Source organism: Numida meleagris, chromosome 14 (genome assembly GCF_002078875.1).
Source record: "Numida meleagris isolate 19003 breed g44 Domestic line chromosome 14, NumMel1.0, whole genome shotgun sequence".
NCBI lineage: Eukaryota > Metazoa > Chordata > Aves > Galliformes > Numididae > Numida > Numida meleagris.
In genome coordinates this window covers 5,867,211-5,890,079 of record NC_034422.1, presented here as the reverse complement: position 1 = coordinate 5,890,079, position 22,869 = coordinate 5,867,211, and the positions used below count along the sequence as shown (strand labels likewise).

The 22,869-nt window shown below is 46.1% G+C and overlaps 2 protein-coding genes across 2 annotated transcripts; one reads left to right on the top strand and one right to left on the bottom strand.

The window, feature by feature from the left end:
• Positions 4 to 9,045, top strand: RHOF (ras homolog family member F, filopodia associated). Its single transcript, XM_021413322.1, has 5 exons — positions 4 to 237; positions 510 to 597; positions 5,367 to 5,476; positions 5,947 to 6,081; positions 8,094 to 9,045. The coding sequence occupies exons 1-5, from the start codon at positions 73 to 75 to the stop codon at positions 8,256 to 8,258; spliced, it is 663 nt and encodes a 220-aa protein (XP_021268997.1). The 5' UTR covers positions 4 to 72; the 3' UTR covers positions 8,259 to 9,045.
• Positions 9,632 to 22,857, bottom strand: TMEM120B (transmembrane protein 120B). The gene is made up of 12 exons (XM_021413317.1): positions 22,670 to 22,857; positions 20,386 to 20,504; positions 18,745 to 18,861; positions 17,738 to 17,797; positions 17,424 to 17,519; positions 16,323 to 16,412; positions 13,748 to 13,813; positions 12,928 to 12,989; positions 12,579 to 12,671; positions 12,084 to 12,148; positions 11,857 to 11,925; positions 9,632 to 11,471 (listed from the first exon to the last, which is right to left on the bottom strand). Exons 1-12 carry the CDS (start codon positions 22,736 to 22,738, stop codon positions 11,358 to 11,360), a joined length of 1,020 nt encoding a protein of 339 aa, XP_021268992.1. The 5' UTR covers positions 22,739 to 22,857; the 3' UTR covers positions 9,632 to 11,357.

Sequence of the window (22,869 nt, the reverse complement as noted above, 5' to 3'; positions counted from 1 at the left end):
GGGCGGTGCCGGCCCGCCCCGGGGCTCCGCTGCGGAGCGCTGTCCCGGCGGCGCTGAGCCGCGCTCGGCTCCATGGAGGCGGCCAACGGGACTGTGCCCGACGGCGCGGCGGGGGGAAAGGGCGGCCGCGCGGCCGCGCCGTCGGGGAAAAAGGAGGTGAAAATGGTGATCGTGGGGGACGGCGGCTGCGGGAAGACGTCGCTGCTGATGGTGTACGCGAAGGGCGACTTCCCTGAGGTGAGCGGTGAGGAGAGCGCGGGAGCTCCTCCTGAGGTACCCGAGGAGCTCTCCTCAGCGCTGAGGGGCTTCGGTCAGGGCGGGGCGGCCCTGAGGGCCCGGGGCTCTGGGAGAGGGGAAGCACCTGTAAGGGCCCGAGGGGAACCAGTGGGACCGGGCTGCAAACTCGGGTGCTCACGGCCGTTCTGGGCTGTTCCCCAGCACTGCGATGCGGCCACGGCCTTGTGCAAGTGTTCCTCGTCTGTAACTTGAATTATTTTCCCCATTTGCAGCAGTACGCACCGTCCGTGTTTGAGAAATATGCCACCAGCATCACCATCGGGAAAAAGGAGGTCATCCTGAACTTGTACGACACTGCAGGTAGTGCCTTTTCCCCCCGTTCTGACAGTGTGGAGCTGTGAGAGGCATTTCTCTGACAAAGAGAAATTGTTCTTTGCTGAGGTTTGTTCTTTGCTGCAATGACCCTGTTTGTTAGGACATTGCATCACATAGCAAACATATCTGAAGGTATTAAACCCAGCTCCCAGTGCATAATACAGTCAACCAAGAAAATATTTTAATCTCCTGCCACATGTGGTCCAATAGTAAAGGAGAAAAGAGCTGGTTTGGGTTCAAAATGAAAAAGGCCTTTGCGTTATAGGTTACTGGGGAAAGTTGGTCGTTTATTTGGGTTCATATCAGGAGCTTGGGGTTTAATTCGCATTCAGCTTCATGTGGTCCAATTTTTGGGTGGAGCCAGGAGTTGGACTCAATGATCCTTATGTGGGTTCCTTCCAACTGGGGATGTTCTGTGATTCTGTGATTCATTCAGACTTCCCAGGCTCTGCTGTCTGGCTGCATTCCAAATAGACCCTAAAGTTGGCACGCGCTGCGTTTCAGCTCCGTGTAAATAAATCATGTCGTATTCTGCAGAGTTGTTCCAAATGAACACCACTGCAAATAGGAACAGAGTTCGGTTTCATGAGACATTGGGAGGTGCAGATGCTGCTGCCGACCGGTTGGCAGGGCTCTTTGCCATGTATGAGCAATCGCTTTCCATCCCCTTGTCTGGAGACCTTGAAACCCAGCTTGCTTCACCTCCCATAACAGCGTGATGGCTGCCAAGCTGCTGGCATAGTTATAGTTACAGATGTGTCATGCTCTGTGATTCAAGTAGCTTCTCATCCTCTTTCTGAAGGTGGAAGTGATGCTGGAGGAAGAACTCTCTTGGGCCCATATTTAAATCCCATCCTGTTTTTAATGAAACAAAACTGATGTCCAGTTCCTCAGGGTTGGAATAGAATGAAGAGCTGTGTCTTTCCCAGAGTTGAAGGGGAAGCGCAGGTCAGCAGATAAGGGAGCTCCTGTGTTTTGCTCTTAGTCTTAAAGATCCCCAAATCATTCAGTTTGCTGTAAGATCATGTAGGTGGGATTGAAAGGATGTAAAACTGTTTCGGAAGTGGAAGGTTTCAACTAAGTGTCATGCAGAAGTGTATAGGAGGAGAAAGCAAATCTGTTCTAAAAGGTGTCACTGGATCTTAATCATACACCTACTGCAGAAAGGACTTAAGTATTTTTAGGATCCAACTAAGAGCAGCACTAAATAGAGCTGCGTGTACTTAGCGTCATGGGAAGGTGAAGGACAGCTTCAGCCCTATGGGCTGTGTAAAGTGAGAAGGACTCTTTGTATTGTTCAGCCCTGCTCAGTTGGAGGTTTTGAGCTTGCCCTACTTTCCAAAGGAGAAGGACACGCACAGACTGCCTGAGAATCAAACATTCTAAGGTACAGAAGGTATTTTTTTCTTGGCAAGACTTTTGGTAACAAGCCAAAATTAATGAGTTAGTCCACAATATGCTTGAATAGTAATTTTTGGAAAGACTTTCGTGTTCTGCTGCTCTGCCTTCCTCATCAGAGACACCTCTTGCTGTTGCAGGAAGTTGGTGGTATATATATGCAATGTATGAAAGCTTTGTAATACCACTCGTCTGCAAACAGGCTTTGCAGCTGCATATTTAATTAAAAATGGCCATTTCTGGCCGTGCTCAACAAAAGAATTGAGAGATAAATTAGCTTTGTAATTGTTTACGTTCTAAGGGAATAGTGTAATCGAGTTGATGCCTTAGCTGCAATTCAGATGCAGGTTTCCATTTCTGATGCTGTTCAGTACAGGACTTCTCAGAACAAAGCAGTAAGCTGTGCTGAGCGGGGGAGGAAGCAGTGCCTCCTGTGAGCACTGTGGGAGCTCGCTCTGAGTCGCAGGAAGCACGCTTGAAGCCTCCAGCAGGTTTTTTCAGGTCTCTAATGATAGATGCTCTACAGCATCAGGCCTTTAGGAGCTGGTACATGCAAAAGTAACTTTGCATAACTTTGAAAGGGAGGGAGTGCCTGAAATCAAAATGCATCCCCCTATGCCTACCTAAGTCCTCTTCTACTGTTTTCATTCCTGCCAAGAAAATATTCTGTTGCCCAAATTTTTCTGAACTACAAAGTGAAGTAGCACAGCTGCCAAGCTGACAACTGTGTTCTCGTGAAGCCTGCAGCAGGACACAGAGAATTTGGTGTGTATCTGTGAGGGCTCCCCTCCCTGCGGTTGCATGTTGATTTTAAATAATAAGTGTAGAGTATTGCACTGGCACGTATAGGAAGTGGTTGGCTGGTCTGAGTGACAGGATGTGATGCTCTTCCTTACATGCTGGCTGTTGGTGGCTGTGGACTGCGCTGCTGTAACTCGAGCAGCGCTTATTGTGTCATCTTTGGCAAAGCCCTGTTCTGTACTTTATTTTTGCGGACACGTTTCCCCAGCTCAAAAAGGCCTTTGGGCTGTTGTCTCTGGCTTTCCCCAGCCCCGACAGTGAAGCAGGCCTGGGGCAATTCTTCATTACTACGTTACGATGTAGTATTTTGTGTGTTACAAAACACATCTGCTCAGTGCCGGTCAGTCCTGCTGGGTCTGCTGCCACAAGCCTTGTGCAGAGCACTGCAGGATGGGACCTGCAGCACCCAGTGCTTCAGTGTGCCCTCATGTCCACCTCATCCTCACACTGCCATCAGGAGGGCTGACAGAAATACCACCTATGATTAGTGTATGAGAGAGAGAAAACACCACTAATTAATTGGGCCTAAAAGGAAGACATTCTCCATTGGTAATTTCTCTGCAGTGTCCACTGGAGAAGAAAGCGGATCAAAACCGGCACACTGGGGTATGGACTTCCAACATGAGTTATCCCTGAGAAAAGGTGCAAACGTCCCTGAACAGTTCATCTCTCCCAGTAGTGTGTGTGGTTGCTGAGCTCCTGTGTGGGCTGACCAATGAACAGGCCAACTGGGCTCTTCCTCAGTGTTTAGCGAAGGAGGAGAAAGAGCAGGCAGAGTAAACATACATAGGAGACCGAGACCTGTGGTTTCACTTCCTCTTCTCTCCCTCCAGTGTCACTTGAGGTCCCACTCTCCCTGTAGGGCCCAACAGCAATATGCTGGAATGCAATCATGAAGAAGTAGCAAATTTCAGGTGAATTCAGCTGGTCAGGTTTTGTTGTTTGGTTGTTTTGTTTTTAAAAGCTGTCTCTCACGCTACAGTGAATTGAGGAAGGCAGCGGAGTCACAGATGTGCTCAGACATAGGCATCTATTCAATACATTCAGTAACTACTTAGGTTCAGCCTTCTATTTCTGCTAGAAGACCTAAATCTGTGCCAAAAGCTCTGACCACAAACCGAGCAACTTTATGGAGAAGAAGTCTCACAGGCCCTTTCTGCATTTCATCAGCAGCACTTAAGGACAGGCTATGAAAGGAAATGTTCTCAGTGAGGTTTTGGTGAGAGAGATGTCAATGTTCAGACACAGATTGAGCTGGGTTCTGTTACGTCCACAGCACCTGAAGAAATGTACTTGAGCTCTGAAAGAACAGCTTCCCTCCTTCCAAGGAAGAGCTGCAATTATCCGACCCTAATACACGTCTAACCAACTCACTTTTGGGGGCACATCTTACCTCGTTCTGTGCTCTGCATTTGAAATTTCAAATACGTATAGAGCTGCATTTTACAAAGCAACATTTTCTTAGGCATTTATTTTCTCCGTTTGCTTTCAGAACTGCACAGCTGGTTTTGAAGATGAAGGTAGAGTTCATGGAACAGTCTATTTCTATAGCTTTTGACTTAAAATACAGCATATTTATGTCTGATCTTTGAAGACGGCTATTCTGTTACCCTATCCAGGAGAACATGTTTTCAGCAGTATGTGCTGACTCCAGGCAGGCCCTTGAAGTCTTGTCTGTCTCACAGACTGCTAGCACTAACTTGGAGGGTCTCTGGATTTTACAAGATTCCCTTGTAGAGGGCTGAGAGGCATGAAAACGAGCAGGAAAAATCATACACAGCACATAACACTGGAGGAAGTGAGGAGAAAAAGTGTTTGGCAACTGATATGTTTAATGCATTTAGAGGATTAGCTCAACAACAGAATGGTAAATCGGCTGCAAACAAGAGAGTGGATTTGGGAGAATAAGAAGGGCTACGCAGAGAAGTCTTTGCTCTGTTTACACAACATGCATAATTTTGTTGATTGTCTATTATTTTTTTATTAAACCTTGAGGGATCAATCCTACTTTGCTTAGCACCTCACTCATGGAGCATGCTGCTCAAATGCAGAGAATAGTCAAAACCTGACATTTACACACATCTCAGGCAAACTGAACAAGGGTTTATCCAGCAGGATTACTGTGAGCAAAGGGGAAGAGTACAGGTCTGAAGCAAGTTAACTTCCTCTTATCAGATCACGTGCTGTAAAATCACTAATAAAAAGCATGACAAATTTTCCAGAGTTGAGCAGCATCCTGAAGATCAGTGGTGAAGTCCTGCTTCAGAGAGAAGTTGAGCCTGTTTCATGTTGCTGCATGTATTGTAAAATTAGCAGCTGGACAAAGCAACCTTTGTATTAGCATTTCCCAAGGACGTGTTTTATATTCTAAAAGATCCCTTTTGTCAGTGAAGGATAGCCTGCATTTAAGGGAAAGAATTTTACAAGTATGGACATTTTTTCAGTCTGTGCCATTAAGTACCCTTGAACTCAAGTATTTACCTTTACACATTCCCATCATACTACTTGTTAAGGATGGAAATTTATTGTATTCCAAAACATTCTCTGTGTTCCAGGGCAGGAGGACTATGATCGGCTACGACCACTCTCTTACCAGAACACAAACGTAGTGTTAATTTGTTACGATGTCATGAACCCCACCAGCTATGATAATGTAGCAGATAAGGTAAGAGCCTTTCATAATTGCTTCAACCTTTTAAATGAATTACATACGCTTGATGCAGGACAAGATGTCAGATTAAAAAAGCTAATGCTTTTAGTAGTCCTGTACCCAGAGTGTGCAGATGCAGAGATCATTCATCGTGCACTGAATTGCAGGTCACAGACCTTAGACCCAGAACTCACCTCTCCGTGGCTCTTAAGTGCTCAGAGTTGGGCTTGACTCTGCAATACACTAAAAAGATCACAAATCAACTGCAGAATCGCTGCTTTATCTGTAGTGATGTCACACAACCATTGCACACGAGCATTTCAGATTCAAGTCTACTTCCAGCACATGCACATTTAACTACGGGAGAAGAGATGTAAGCAACCACTTGTCTGTAGTAGAATTTCTGTAGTGTTCCAAAGCAGAAGTTAGCATTCCTGTATATAGAATCAGCAAAAACAATGCAAGTTTTGCTTTTCTACCATCAGTGGTATCCTGAAGTGAATCACTTCTGCCAGGGTGTCCCACTCGTGCTGATCGGCTGCAAAACAGACCTTCGGAAAGACAAAGAGCAGTTGCGTAAGCTCAGGGCTTCTAGGCAGGAACCCATTACTTACAACCAGGTAAGCATAAGTGCTTTTACAATGCTGTCCTCTTTGCCAAAGTAGAGACATTTTAAGTGTGTTTTGCATATTTGAGGATCCTAGAGTGTCTGAAAGGACACCATTCGCTAGGCCATCTAGGCTTACTACGTCTCACTTTGATTTCCCTTCACTTCATTATTACTGTTATAAATTTGTAGGCCTCAACAGGTTTCTTGGACTTCCTTTATAGTTTTTATCACCATACGTTGCTCCCATCACTGGTACTTTGACTGGGGTTGTGAGAAAGAATAAATGCTAAGATACACATGAAGGGATTAAAAATATTGATCATTCTGGAAGAAAAGCATTTTGCAAACCCTATTAAGAAAGAAGCCCTTCCAAGGACAATAGGAAAAACATCTGTGAGGCTTCTCTAACAAACTTTTCTTCTAAGTATCTAATCTAAAAAAAAGTCCGCATACTATCAAGTATTTCCAGTTTAAGTATTACAAAGCACTGAGACATAAAAGTAGTGTTATGAGATGGCATTGCTGTCCCAGGTACGGGGAAGCAGGCAGGGGTGGAACTGCTTGTACCAGGTCACATGAGATCTTTCTGCTCTGATCTTGCACTTTTTCATTATTAAATGCAAAGCCATCTTCCTCCTCTCATCTCAGAGCATGAACAACAGCTGTCTAACCGAGACACGATTCCAGGAAACAAGGTTAAGTTCACTAAGACCTTGAATGAATCACTTCTTTGTCTAAAGAGCAGGAAGAGAGCCTGCCACAGCATCACTGTTAAATCACGCTAGGACTTAAGGTTTGTCTTCCTTGCTCACAAGATTAGATGCCTGTCCTGTCACTTTGTGAACAGCTGCAGATTGTCCCTCACTGGCATTAACAATTCCCCTTATCACCCTCTCATGAGGTTCAGGACAAGCAACAGCCTTCTCTGCAGTCAGCTGAGGCCTCACATCGGGCACCATCACTGCCTCAGAACAGTATGCACAGAACAGATTCTCCCTCCAGCAGCTCATCACATGAATGCTCACAGAAGAGGCGAAGCTCACCAGCCCAGACCTCCCTTTGTTGCCTACTAGAGCCCTCCTGTTTCCTTTTTCTCCCTTTAAATATACACTACCTCAGTCTTTTACAGCTGAGAGCATCTCAAGTCATGCAAGGCGATGCTTCTGATGCCAGGCACAGAGAAGCTGAACAGTATGTCAGCACTACAGCTTGCAAACAACTGGAAGGAGACAAACTTCACTTAAGTGTGCTGAAGGAAAATCCCTATGCGTAGAAGTCTGAGTGCTCACGTGACCCTATTCCCGGGGCTTATAATGACTAACTGTAGAGTTTGTGAGTTGTGGGTTGCAGATCTGGAATTCACACTCCAAGACTCACAAGCACTCAAAACTGGGGCTGACTCTGCAATGAGAGGATCACAAGCAAAGTAAGAAGTAGCTGTGTTTTGTCTGTAGTGATTTCACACAAGCATGATTGCATGCAAATGTTTTAATTCTACACTGTTTCCACTGCATGCATTCGGGTGATGTATGTAGGCACTTATCTGTGCTAGGACTTCTCTTGAGCCTTCGTGATGCTTTCAAATGCCAGTCAGGATTCTTGCATGTGCACCAGCAAAACAAAGCAAGACATTAGCCCAGACTGTACCTTTACATGTGGCATGCAGCGCTGAGGCTTGCAAACTAAACATGACATCAAATGTCATGCCTGAAAAAAGTTCCTCCTTATAGATATCTTATCTCCACTCGAGTATCTGTCTCAGTCTCAATATTAACATCATCTGAAGAAATGCTATTCCTAAAATATTAGATGGACTTTGGAAAAAAACCCAAACAAACCAGCAACGGTGCTTCAGTTTATTACCAACGTGCTTAATGCTAGCACTGTGCTCAGAAGAGGCAGTTTCTTTCTGAAGATGACCTCATGTTATGAAGATCTACAGCATAATTCCTTTTTACTTCCATCTCACGTTTTCTCCTCTCACGCATCAGGTTTATGTCTTTTCTTACCTGTTCTTTCCAGGGTGAAGCAGCTTGCCAGCAGATAAATGCAGAAATTTATCTGGAGTGCTCAGCGAAATGCCGTGAAAACATAGAAAACGTTTTTAAAGAAGCAACAACTATTGCACTGAGTGCCATGAAAAAAGCCAAGCGCCAAAAGAAACGGAGAGTGTGCTCAGTGTTATGATCTGGACTGCAAGAGAGCATTGACAGCTAAGAACCAAGTTACTCAGATTTCAGCAACAGTGTGACAACTTCCCCCCCTCCCCAAGACATTTTGTACTCCTGCAATGATTTATATTTGAAAATTTTAAAGCTTTTTAGTTCAACTTTTTTTTTTTAAATTTTAAAAACTTTTGTCGTATTGCTCTCACAAAGTTTTCAATGCTCTTTATCAAGGCTAATTGATGCTACACGTCCACCTGGCTTTTGCTCCTGCCAACAAGCCACCAACAGTCAGGTCTTGGATTCACTATTTAAATTGCAATGAACAGTGACTCTTACTGCATGACTTTCTTTGGTTTGTTTCTTCCTCTGCAAAATTGTGGCTTACTGTAGCTACAGTGTAGTCTCTTTCAAGCAAAAAAGTCACATCTTTCCGAAGTTTTGGTAGAGCAGCCTACCTACCAGGCACCTTAGAATAGGCAGGAATTAAGTTCCTTGTTGACATTCCCAAATTTATTTACTTGGTGTCAGTGGTGTGAGTTGGCATCAAGCTGCTGCCATAGCGTACAGCCAAAGCATCCACTTACTCCCTCTTGACCCCTGGGCCAACTGTGCGGAGCTGCCCCTTTAGAGGTCTCCTTGCAAAGCCCAATGCTGTAACATTGGTATGCATCACTGAGATATACGCACTGATTGCTCCAGTATTTAATATTTAATTTACATCATGCAAAGTTACAAGTACTCCAGTCAGCTACTCTGTGTAACGTCAAGTCCATTTTACAATAAACTTATATATAGCTTATTTAATACATGACATGCAAATGCTCCTGTGTGCTAGGGGGAGGCAAAATACTTTGCTGATGAAATCATCTCTGCTACTGTAAATTAAACTTTCCCTTCTGTGATGAAGGTGACAGTTGAGTGTGTAAGGATCGTGGATGTTCCCACTGAACAACCTAGTGCATGTGCCTTGAACCTCCTAGCTCTTTTGCACATTCTCCTGCAGTGAGATCTCAGGTTTCAGGAGCAGTCACTAGTCTGGAGTCATCACGAGCCACACCTGTGAGGGTGAAGGTTTCTGCAGTACAACCATTAGAAGTTTTCTTTCTAAGGCTAACTACTGCCCATCCTAAGGGAGAATACACAGGACTGCTATGATTTTCTGTGATTCCATAATTCTGTCTTGCATAACAGTGACAATATTTTGCCAGGAAGCTTGGGCAGTGCATGCCAGGTGCCTGTTACGAGAAAACACTTCAATGTAGAGCCTGGTAACGACACATCATACAGGTTTCACACCTCTGCTGGTGAAAACATGACCAACTTGTGAAAAACTGTTTTGGAATGAGCCATTATTATTATTTTACATGCAGGATAAAACCTTGATCCTTGAAATCTAAGCTCTCATTTACAACAGTGAATCAGCAAAGGTCTATGAATCCCTACAAGCTTAAAATAGAAGATTAAAAAACAAAATAAAAAACACACATCACCTTACCCAGTAAGCTTGAAATACCACCACACTGAAAGTTACCACATTTACCCTCAGCACCACGTCTGGAATCTTTCCTCGCTTTTATAATCCCAGTTTCTCACGCTGCAGAATTCAAGTTACTTGCTATACACAGGGCTCCCTCACCCCTGGAGTACCAAGTCTGCTGCTCACATCTGCCAGGTTCCAGCACTGCTCTCAAAATAAAAGAATTTACATTTCATAAATGGAGAGTTCAGAGACAGAAGGAAAAAACCAACCTCACACAGTGTGCAGAAGTCAAAAGTTAATGTAGCAAGATACAGCCCAGCTAGAGTGAAAGTTGTTCAAAATATGCAAATTGCAATTTATTGTTCGTGCCCACTTGACGATGACACTGTAAGGGTAAATTTACTAGCCTTGCAGCAACAAAATAACTGCTGGAACATTTAAAGTCTATAGTGCATAAGCATTTCTTCATGAGCATGCTTACTGGGAGATGGGCATAATTCTCAAATCATTCTGCCAAAGCCACTTCCCCAGGTCAGGCCTTGTGCTAGCTCCAAGGAAGCTGGCACAGCAGAGAAGCACACTGCATGCAGCAGCTCACAGCACTGCAGCTCAGGAGGTACAGATGTTAAAGCACTTGAACAAGCTTATTCAGCTGAGTGAGTTTAAGAAGCACAAGGAGTTAAGCAAGGTGGGAGTCTTTGTTCTCAGCCATCGTTCTGAACAAGTGTTTACATTCTCTTAACAACCAGTATCTAATGAAAATATTTAATACTTCTACTTGCCTGTCTTCACCTTTCAGAACAGCACTGGAGTTAAAAAAAAAACCACAAAAACTGAAAATAGGACCTGAAGCGCAACTACACTTATTGCCACTGATCAAGAGCATTTTCAGGAAAAACTGTGTCTCAAAAGACAACCCAAAGGGCGCTGTGTTTGTTACTAAAAAGGGGCTGAAGCAGCTGCATATTGTATGGTTTATTATAAGTCTTTTCCAGGCTTGAACAGATTACCTGATCCCTCTGGAAGAGGGCTAGCAGAATTCCCTGCCATTTAACAACTGGTTTTGCTTGCTTGTTTTTAAGAAGATTTCTCTTTAAATAGCTTCTTAAAAGTGTATATAGCAGCAGTATGGTACAAAGATGGGCATTTTTTCACAGTACACACAGGTTAGTATTGCCACTGAAAATGTCTTAAACAAATGCTTTTTAAGACAGCATTCAGTCTGTATTACTGATCAACCTGGAGTGTTCATAAAGCTTTGCAAAATTCAATACTGGAGTTTAAATAATAAAACTGGAAAGTGTTAAATATCATTCCAGGACCGGAATTACAGTAGATCCCACATTCTCCCAATGCTGGCTTTTTGCCGAGCAGGTGCATGCTGCTATATATACAGAAAAACCAAATGCAAACACGTTTGGTATTAAATATACATAAATAGCAGGACTGCAGACTGGAGAGCCATGCTTGCATAATGCTGAGTCTGTGCTGGAGGAGTCCACATCCTTCACCAAACACGGGACAGATGAGTTCTTCACAGTCCGTTCACACATAGCAGCAGTTAAGGAGGCTCTGCCCAATGCTGTGCGCACAGGGACAGCGAGCTCCAGAGCTGGCACCCAGCACCCCCTGCAGGGTTCACAGTTTCTTCATTTTGTCTTTGTTCTTCTGCAGCTTAGTGTGCACCACTTTGAGAGTAGTGAGGAAGTTCCCAAGGAAGAGCAGCAGAAATGTGAAAGCCAGCACACAAACCTGAGGAGGAAGGAGGGGGGAAAAGTTGAGTGTTACGGGTCAGATGAATTGGGGCAGGGGTACTATCTTTGCCATCTTTAAACTAGCTGCTGGTTGGCAAGTTCAGAGATCTGTTAGCACGTCAGGAAAGAAGACAGGGGACAAATACACACCCACACATCTAGTGCTGTGAGTTAATAGGAAACACATCTGGATTACGATCATCTCAGTAGCAATACTACAGCATGGTTTGTTTTTGAACTTACTGCCACTCAACATTGTTGGACTCTCATAGACAGAGAAATCAAATAATTAAATCCAGATAGCCAAATATCTTTAAGGACATGGTCAAAATGTCCCTCTCCCCCTCTGCTACATGTTTTTTCTGAGCTGAACCAATACTCACCTGCCATTCTTTGCACTCCTTATGCCTGGACAATCCAAAAAGTGTGATTGCATTATATAGCTGCCAGAACTAAGAAGAAAAAAAAAATCATTACTATTAAAAATTTAGAAATGTTTGCCAGATAGGCATGATCCAAAGCACCATGTAACTGCAAGAAGCACAGCACCATCAGCATGCCCTCCCCAGGCCCCACACAGCACAGGAGGGAATGGGACAGCCCAACTTACATGTCCAAAGAACAAGAAGGGAAGAAGAAACGTCAGCCCCCGCCACATCCAGGACTGAAATCCTTCTGGAAAAGGTTAACAGGGAAGAGAGAGTTAGCATAGATAAGACAGGACTGTAGCTGCAGCTCATCTCAACAAGATCACCCCATAAGGACTATTCCTGTCCTGTTCAGTAATAACTAGTTGGGTTAAAATAAAGTCTCAAAGGTGCGGTCATGGGAGGAGGATGAAGATGGAGCCGATACCTCCATCTTAATGCTCTGAAGAGCTGATGGAAGTCAGAGCCCTCTGTTTCCAACCCACAGGACTCAAGGAAGAAGATAAAAGCCTCGCTCCCATTCCTCCCTTTGTCCTAGAAGTGGCAGGAAAGTGGATAACAGCTGTGCAAAGCTCTCCTTCTGAAGGCCACAAAGCCACCCCTGTATCACTGCCTTTAAAACCTGCCCCATCTGCCTGATAGAAGTTTTGCAAACAAAGTATTGCAGGCAGCCTCACCAACTGTAAGGTCCAGGTGGTTTCTCTCCCCCAAAGCACGGAGCCTATAAAGGCAGCCCCTTTGATAATAATATTGTAGGAACTGAACACAACCTAGAGAAAGAGAGAAAGCATTACTGATATGTTTATAATACTTCTGAATAGCCAACACAAACTATTTTAACCATGTTTAATCCAATAGCATTAAGTTATTGTTTAGATTGCACACTGTATATTTGTAGTTGTATGACACTGTTTATATATGTGCCATTTCAGATTCTAGTATTTAACAAATGGAAGTATTTTTTTCTAAGCACACAACATAGAAAACTATTTTATCTCATGAAACACCAAGGTAAGATATACTCACTCTGAAATATTGAAAATGCTAAAAACTGACTGCGAAACATTTGATACATGAGTCCATCTGGCCTGAAAGCAAAATACAGAAGAAACGTATTTATTTGATAAAAACCATACAATACAGTGCCCTTCCCCTTGTCAGCCAAGGATCCCATTAGTAAATGAAATAAGCAGCTGACAGCCAGCCCACTCCACCCCTTCTGGGAATCCAGAAAGCATGCTACAGGCACACATCACCACTTGTAACACTCTGCCCATCCATTACCCCACTCTGGGTGGCATGAGTGGATCTGATTGCTTCAGCTGCCCCCTCTTATTGATTTGCCTATTGCAGTTTCCTCCAGATAATGATTAAAGCCATTCAGCTGGGTCTGCATCACAAATCTAAGCCATAGAGCATCAGTGCTTGTGTTCCTTATCTTAACTGTAGTCCAGAACACATGAACTTTTGCTCCAGCCCCTGTATGATCTCCTTAGAGAGTCAGCAACAAAAAACGTGTTGTTTTAAAACAAATTATTAACTGACATGTCAAAGTTGAAGTGGGTCACGTAGGCATCACATACACAGTGCACCGCTGTGTTGTCTGACCGATACCATCATCTGTTGGAATGTAAATTGCATTTTTTGCTTCACACCTGGTTTAGGTACTGAGGTATAAGGCAGAATTCATTCTATAAGCAAAGCGCTGCTTGTTTGCTCCATTTGATCAGACAAGTTTGATTCTTTGTATGTGCCAGTGCAGACACAGCTACGTGGTCACATGGATTAATGTGCTCAGGTGACACAAACACTTGGAAGCACCTCAAGCAGGGCAGGGCTAACTCACCATGTTAACATTACTCCAGACAGGAATGTGGAGACATAGTGATGAGACACCCACCAGCCTTTGATCCTTAACAGAAAAACATACGAGTTAGATGAGAAATATAAATGTTAACAACTTAAAGACAAAAATTGATCCTGACTGGATCGTGGATAAATAGGTGGCCTAGCTCAAACAAGCTAAAAATAAAACTGGTGGCAGCAAAGGGAAACCACAAAGGGGTGGCCAAGGCAGCCCACACTGCCCATGCGCTCCCTGCAGTGAGGACCCCAGACAGCCCACCCACTGGTACACCCCTGTTTTTTTCCCCCAGCACAAAGCCACGAAGACAGCACACATACAAGAAAAGTGCTGGGCAGGGACACTGGGAGCAGAGGGGCAGGAGCTGAAAGGCACCATTCCAGCTCCATGACTGGGTTACAAATCTGGGATGGCTGGAGCGAGGCACAGGACTGAGGCTCATCCTGAGCAGGTGCCAGAGCACGAGGTATTGCAGTGACTAACACACAAGTTTTTTTTTTTGGCCTACATCCCCTTTTTTTTTTTCTTGTGCCATGCAAATAAGTGAAGTTTCCGAGTCCTCTGTTAGGTCGCTGTTTCTTTTCAGACATGAATGCTGCAGAAAGCTCAGAAAATTACAGTAAAGCAGGAAAGGGCTGTAGTGAGGCGGGATCAAGAAGAGAAGAAATGCCTCAGGGATGGCACTGTTTTGGAAAGTAAGCCAACAGAGTGGTGCCACCAACCAAAGCTCTGGAACATTAAGCACCTAGATAGCACTAAGTAGCTGTGAGCCAATTCTGTGGCTGCAACAAGCCTGGGTTCAGAGTTTCTCTGCTGGCAGCAGGCAAGCCACTTTCCATCCTTGTAGACTCTTGCCTTTTGAATCTCGTGGAGCTTACCATGCTCAGCTCTCACACACCTGCATGGCCTCAAGCTCCACGGCCGGTGGCAAGATGCCTCACTTGTTTTCAGTGGGCAGGGACTGTAATGCCAGAGAACTGATCAGAAATCATTTTCATTCACAAATGCCCCAGGCTGGATGGAACACACTGGCTGCTGCCAATCCATCTCTATCCTGGCTACTCCCCAGGACTGATACCAGACACGTGCTTTGCCAAGAAAAGACTCCCCAGAATGCTCCCTCCAACCTCTGCTTAGAGGAGATTAAGGAAGAAATTGGCTACGCACACTGATTTTGGAGAGGAAGTTGACTGGCTGGAATAAGGAGCCCTGAGCTGCTAAGTTACTAAGGAGCATACAAGTCATCTATGCAGCGTTCAGAGCAGGAACGCATGCAGAAAGCTGGACCAACACAATGCTGATTGCTTGAAAGGTAGAAAATGAGATATTAGAAGCCTAATTAATTAATGCAACAGGGAGCTGCAAATGTTGCAGCGGCAGCCACTCACCCAGCAGCAAACCCGCATGCAGACTCATCACGCCTGGGAAGAGATGAGGCGATTGCTGCGGTTTCCCCATGCCCTGTGCCAGCCTATCTGGACGATGAGAACTGGGGACATGCAACCATCAGGTTATTGCTAAAGTCTACCACCAGATTCCAGGTTAAGCTACAGAAGTACAAATTCAATAAACTCCTCTGAGCTCTCCTGGAGTAAAGGCAAGAGGCAGAGTAGATGATTTATCACTCTTCACAGCCAGGACAAGGACTCTGGGTTCACCTGCACCCAGTGGTCCTCAAACCATCACCAGCCCCGCCTCCCCAGGCATGAAGCCAGGTAGAGGAGTGCCCAAGCCCTTCAACAGTTGCACATGAGGCTGTGCAACTAAACCAGGTAACAGCCTTAGGGGAAAGGAAATCCCCTTCCAGCATTCTCCTGCTCTAATAATGCTCAGAGTGCACTCAGTAACCCCATACATTGCATAAGTGGCAAGCTGAGTGGCAAAATCCAACAGAATAGGACCGACCATCCAGACAAAAGAGTAATTTAGGATACTCTTACTTAAGGTATCATCAAGAAACGAGGTCAGAGGATTGTCTTTCAGTTTACTTCTCCCAGCACTCAACTTGCACTGCCATCTACTTATACAATTATCTACTCTTAACCACCAGTTTTCCTTTAACACAACTGTAATTAGTCAAATGCTCCAGGACACAGCACAGTGACCGGCAGGGCAGTCACGCTGGCCGCACGGCACACAGCAGTGATTTGGCTCCTTCCCGTGAGCGGTGAGCGTGTGCCAGCATACCAACGTACATACAGGCAACACTATAGGCAAGAAAAGGCTCAAAGTTGGTATTGGTCATTTCACTGAAAACACGCTGAAATCCAAGATCACACCTACAACTAACTCATAGCTATCAAAACCATCCAAAACTTCCAACAAAGAAGTTACAGACTTTTAGAAACTGTATTTTCTCCTCTCTGCCCTAACCTCAGATGGCCACACCTGCCCTTGGAAGAAACTGGGGAGGGGGACAGGGACAACAGCCCCTGCATAGAGGAGTCAGCATCTTGGATTTGTTGGAATTCAGTGCCAAACTGAATCTGCTTTTCTTGCTTGTTTTTCTTTTAAGGACATTTCATGCTTTAAATAGTTTTTGCAAGTGGCACAGTACCTTGATCCATTGCTAATGAGAATGCTTTCCCGTATCGTCAGTGTGCAGTAATACCACACTAACAGAAAGTTAAACACTTCATCTGTCACCCTGTTAAAAAAAATAAAAAGAGCACAGTAATAAGAAAGTCTGTTAATTATAATAACATATTTCAAAAATCCCCATTTTTCCTCCATTCCCTTGTGTGAATGAAAACAAGCCTAAGTGGGGCCACGGACACAAAGTCCAGTCCTGGGCATCTCTAATCCAAGTGCAGAGCTGTATGTATCAGCAGCACTTCCCCGCTCAGTCCTTTACTCTGGAAGTGCCCTGTGATGTAACACTGCAGGTCTTGAGCCAATAAGCAGGTACACAGAGATGACATTAATCCCATCTGAAGGAGAGAAAGCACCATGGAAGCACCAGATGATCCAATTTAGACAGGCATTTCCAGACTAATTCAGTGAGGAGATTCAATGAGATCTATATCAATCCAATCAACTAAAAGAACAGAAGAGCACTACACTCTCAGTGTAAAAGAGTATTTGTTTCCCATCTGCAGCGCCCCAAAGCCATGGGGATCTGGGGCAGCCTCTGTACATGACAGCATCAATCCCTGGTACGATCCAGAGACCTGAATGGAAGGGTCCAGCTAAAACACCTTGCTGGTTTTCTAAGCAAAACTGAACAGGGGAGGCTTCCTGGTGCTCAGATACATGGTCGTGACCTAGACATTACATTTTAGATGTGACTATTTGATGAAAATGCTCTCGTGTGGTGGTTGCACGGTGCTGATGCCCGTCTAGGACAACTTGCAAACAAAACAAACTTCTCTTCTTCAAGCACAGGGCAACAAGAGAAAAACAAATGATCATGTTGGACTTTCTCTTGGTTATAACAAACTCCTAAAATATTAAACAAGAAAAAGCAAGCAGCTAAAACACGTGCTCTGCCTGCTCTGAAGAACAGCAAAAGATGATCTCCTGCTGGGGAAGCACAACTATTTCAAGCTTAAATATTGCCAAAGCCTGTCTCTCACAATCTCTAGTTCAAATTAGGTTCTAATCTACTAGATTTTTATTCAAAATACTTGGTCAAAGCTAAAAAAAAATGCAGTCTTACCTGTAGTGAAGAATAAACCTGCAGGCCACAGCCCCGAGTAACAAGATAATCGTGAGATAAAGCTTGAACTTTTCATACTCATCTTTGTAGGCGAACCTGGAATGCAAAAAAGCACAGAGCAGGAAATGTCACATATCAGTGGGTGCAAACAGATATTCTACTGGAACATGGCTTCATTTTTTTCAAACCAGATGCAATCCACAAGCCAAACCAAAAGACAAGAAGTCAGATGTAAGAGAAAACCATTCCTGTCTCCAGACTTCAGCACATACCCACTGCTAACCCCCCACATGCACGTGCATGGAAACACTCACTTTGCTTGGTTACTCAGGAGGGTTACATTCACGTTTCCCAGCACCAGATTTAAGTACAAACTGGAAGACAAAAAAACAACAACAGACCCACGTATTTACTACGAACACCTCAGGCTAACACACATCAGAGCTTAAGAAACAATTTTATCTGCCCAACCCACATTTTGCTGTAGGTTTTTAATTGAAGCAAACTGGCGATACAGACTAAAGAAGAGGATTTAAATGCAGAAAGTTCAGGCAGCATTTCCAAGAAGAGGAAGGTTTCATTTTCCAGTCTCTTTTCTGTGCTATGGCCAAAGGGCGAGATGTCAGAAACCAAAAATACATAACATACAGAAATTAGAAGAAAAGTTTCCAACAGATCACTCCACCTGCAATGCTGCAGCCACTTTTACTGGCTTCTTGATTTCACATCACTTCCCCACTGCAGATTGTTTCCACCCAAAAAGCTCAGCTCACCGTACAGACATGGAAAATGCAGACTCGGGAAGGGGAAAGCAAAGGAATCAAGGGTAGAAATCAAGTCACTTGGCTCAGTTTACTCAGCATCAGCACCTCCTGACCGCCAGGGCTGCACAGCCCTTGACAACTGAACCAAATCCGTCCTAGCAACCCCCACTTGAAGCAAAAGTACAAATTTTAAGTCAGCTGGAAGCACTATTTGAGAGGAAGAAAACTAAACAGGAAGGGGGAAAACCCCATACTGATTTAGCCTTTAAAAAATTAGCACAGAGCACAATTCACTGTTTCACAGTGAAGTCTTCTCTTGCCAGTGCAGTTTTATTTTATCAAGAAAACCTGTCTGTGCCTACACAGTACATTTACATACACTTCCAGCTAATGAATTCTGTGTACAACTGACACAGCAGCTCAGCAAGAGATCTATGACTAATCCAGTTTTACATGTATTTCTTCAATACACGCATTGTCCTTTGGGAAGAACACCACTGTGAACACTTAGAAATCAGCTTTCCTAGAGCGCATGCCTCTCCTGACGAAGCACGTACCCGTTTTTCTTTGGCAAGTAGGCTTCCATGTCGAAGAAGGCATTTTGCCTCTCTTTGATCTGGGTGCTGATCTGCTCTATAAGAGCAAATTCTTCAGGAGTAGCTCTGGGCTTGCACCTGCAAAAACACAGAAAGAAAGTTTTCCTTTATGTTTTTGCCTCCTTTTATTTAAAGGATAGCAACTTTGTCATAAAATGCACACTGTTAGAAAGCTAACATATGCCATGGTGCAGTTCTCTCTTGTTTTTCCATAGCAACATTTGGCTTAGCAAGGATTTTATTTCATTGCAGGTTATTTCAAGTGGCTGGTTTACAAACCAGCTTCTCTCACCCCAGCTCAGTGACAGGACTCTGTACCTCTTCCAAAACGAAGCACTTCAAGCACATTGTGCCAGTTTTGTAGGAGCTCCTTTCACTTTGGGTAGTTTGTATACGTCTCAGACACTGCCCTTATAGCATCCAAAGCTCCCTTGCCTCTACCAAGATCCCATAAACTTCTCACAAAAGACAAAAGCTCACTGTACAGCCTTCAAAAACAAGAAGAAATGACCTCATGCACCCTCCAGAGCCACCAGTGAAAGCATGTCAAACATTTAAACTGAAAGGTCAATGCAGCCCCTGCATAATCAACAAACAGTAGCTTGGACAGAGGACAGCGAGGTGGGGAAGGGACCTCTGGGTCATTTTTCTTGCTGCTTTCCCTCTGCTGAAATTGGGTATTTTAGGAAGGGCAGGGAGTGCAGCTGGGCAGTACTGAGTGAGAGGAGGGCTCTGCATGACCCTACCTGGCACCACTGCCGCTCTTCCTGCAGAGAAGGGATTTATAAGCTACGTTTGCAGCAACCAGCTCTCCAAAACCCCCAAGCTGGCTGCCTGCGGACACCACCACCATGCACAACACACACAAAAAGAAAAGACTACAGAGAGCAGACGCATCACACTGCGTCCTTGAGAGCCCTCCTGGGGACCCCAAATTTTACCCCATAGCCCTAAGAGGGATGAGATACAACACTTGTTAAGAAGTCTCAGCCAGGCCCAACCCTGCAAGAGGTTTTCACTGATGCTGCAGCTATTCAGGTGTAAGACATTTCAGGTTGTAACAAAAAACCACAACTGATGATTTACTGCCGAACTGCAGCGTTACCAATTCATGTAAAACAGAGCAGCGGGGTTAGCAAGCAACATTGCTTGGGAGCTGCACACAAGGAATTCAGCAAGCAGCCGAGCAGCCAGGGACAGTTCCTTCCTATAAATCCACCTGGGGTGGTTACACCTCCAGGTTCACAGACTGCTGCTGACCTGCCAGCCCAGCTTATGGAGCAAAGCCTTGCTCACCTGGCAAAACATGCAGACCAACAGCCGTACAGTCCCACACCATAGCAGACCTACTACAAAGACGCAAATCCATTCAGGCTCCCTCAAAGATTTACTGGATCTTCTTTATTTATAGGACTTGGTCTCTCATGTGGTTACAAACATTTTACCTGGCTGCAACAAAGGAGGTAACTTAAGATTATATGGAGTACAACTGCCACCATAATGTAGACTACATATTGAACTGCTAAAAATCCAAACATTTCTGTTGTTTGGGAAGCAGAAACATCCCATCCCTGCCTCCTCCACCCTTCAGACCTCTGTTACCGTTGCAGGCTGTGCTTCAGGTCCCTTAATGTCTTCTTCTGCCGGTGTATGGAGCTGCTGCAAGCTGTCTGCAAGCTGGTGACTTCCTCCAGTTTCTGTCTGTAAACTTTGTGCGTTTCCTACATGAGAAAAAGAGAGGTTTGGTAGGACGAGCCCTTCTGGGTTATGGTATTTGGTCCTCACATCTGAGGGAAGCAAGCCTGGTGTTTGGGAGCCAAGAGGCACCTGGGGGGGGACAGGTGTTCCTGTGCTGCTCCATTAGAGACAGAAAACCAAGGGGATATAACCAAACCAGCTTGAACAGACACTAACAAAATTCCTGCAAGAAGAAGAGCATCTTCTCTGCATTCACCTCATCTCCGCTTTCTAACGAGCCTTCACCACTGGGGAGCAACTTGTTCCTAGCGCACCCTGTAACAAAGCCCTCATTCTCTGGTTTGATCCCAAATCATCCCCATCGAACATGTGAAAAAACTGCAGGAACTCTCATCTCCCAGCCAGATTCAATCTGGCAAAAAAGAGGAAAGGAGATGAGGCCCCAAGGGGAAACCACAGGAATCACCACAACCAAAACCCAGGCATTTAGACAAGCCCTACCACCTCCTGCTCCAGCACAGCCACACTGGTGCCTGCTGCTTCCTCCAGCACACTGGGAACCCAGCCCCAGCTCACCCAGCAGAAGGAAGGATGCAGCAGGCCCAGGAGGTACTGGATCCTGTGTTCAACCCGCTTGGAGATGGCAGCAAGGTGCACAAGGGCTTGGTTAGCAAATAAAGCTGATGTGGATTTCACACCACAAACAAACCCACACAAGTTCAGCACCTATCTGGGCATGCCACAAGTTGCTTCGGGCCCCTCTGCAAGCCAGACCCCCTGCTGTCACACAGAATTTCGTTAGCTCTGGTTCAAGGAGAAAAATAAACTGTAAGAGCTATAACAACTCAGAAGGCAGAGTTTGCAGAGTCAGTGTTGAGGAGGCAATGCAGGGGTTAACTGGCTTTTCCCTTTATCTCCTAGCACATCTCAGGTAACAACCACAGAACATTACCACTGGTTTTCCTGAAGCATAAATGCAGTGCTAAGACCATACTAAACAGATCTGCGCTCTCCTGTTCATTATTTACAGGAGCGGTACAACTCCACAATCCGATCCGAGAACCTTCATAACCAACCGAACCGCGTCCAGGTACCGCAGCGCCCGCCACTGGTTCAGCTTTGCTGAGAACTGGCAGCACTCTGGGGCTCGCTGGGTTGCACAGTAACTCGTTCTGCATCCCCGGGCATCATGCAACAGCGTATTGTCAAAGGCTGGTTAAAAGGGGCAAGGAGCTGATCATCAAACAAGCACTGAAGTATTTATTGGAGATGCAAACACGCAAAGTGAGAACTGGTAAATTCGACCTCTAGCCAAAAGCATCAGGACAACGACTTAAAAGTGACACTGATATCTCGAAGAACATCGCATTTGCTAGTGAAGCTATTTGTTCATCAAGAGCAGGGGCTGCACAAGAACGGGACCCGCAGGCAGCCCAGGGAGCCCTGCCTTTCTGCTAACAGACAACCCGCAGACCAGGCACATTCCGGAGGGCCAGGTTTGGCCACAGCCCCCCCCACGTAGGAAGCACGCACTGAAAGGCAGAGGTCCCGCGCACCGGGGAACGGAGGCATCGCTGCCCCGGATTTAAGAGCTCAGAGCAACTGGCGTTTTTCCAGCCCCTGCCCCAGAGCTGGCCGCGCAGTTACCGAGTACGAGACAGCGCAGGAGCGCACGGAAAGCAGGACCCGACACAGGTGCTGGAACGGCTACAGGAGCACGGGGGCTGGGCTACGGTTCGCTCGCGGCTCCTCGCAGCTCCGGATGCACGGCGCTCCTGCACCGAGCCGGGCCTCCCGCCCCGCGTCATCCTCGTGGAGCTGCTGGAGCCGCGAGGACGCTCGGAGAGCCGGGGCACGCTCCTGCGGAGGAAAGCGGCGGGAGAGCGGCCCGACCGGCCCGGAGAGCGGGGCTTCGGGGAGACCGCGCTACGGCCGCTCAGTGCCGCTTCGGCACCACCCACCGGCGGCCGCCAGCAGCGCGGCGCGGCGGGCCGGGGACAAACCCCGCTATTTCGCCGCGTTTTACGCCGGACTGCTCGGAACGAAGCCGGCGGCCCTCGGAGGGACGTAGCGCACCCGAGCCCGCGGCGCTCCATCCCCACGGCACGCGTCCGCCCGCGGCGCCGCGACCCCTAAAGGGCTCGGGGCCCCCTCGGCGTGCGGGAGCCGCCCCCGCGCCGCGCCTCACCTGCAGCTGCCGGAACTCCTCCTCCAGCTCCCGCCACTCCCCGCAGCACCGCTCCAGCTGCACCCTCATGGCGCGGCGCAATGCGGCGTGGCGCGGCGCGAGCCGCTGGGCCGGCGGGACAAGAACGGCGCGAGCCCGCGGCACGGCCCGGCGGCCACGTGCGCCGCTGACGTCATCGCGCGGGGCTGGGCGCGGCGCTG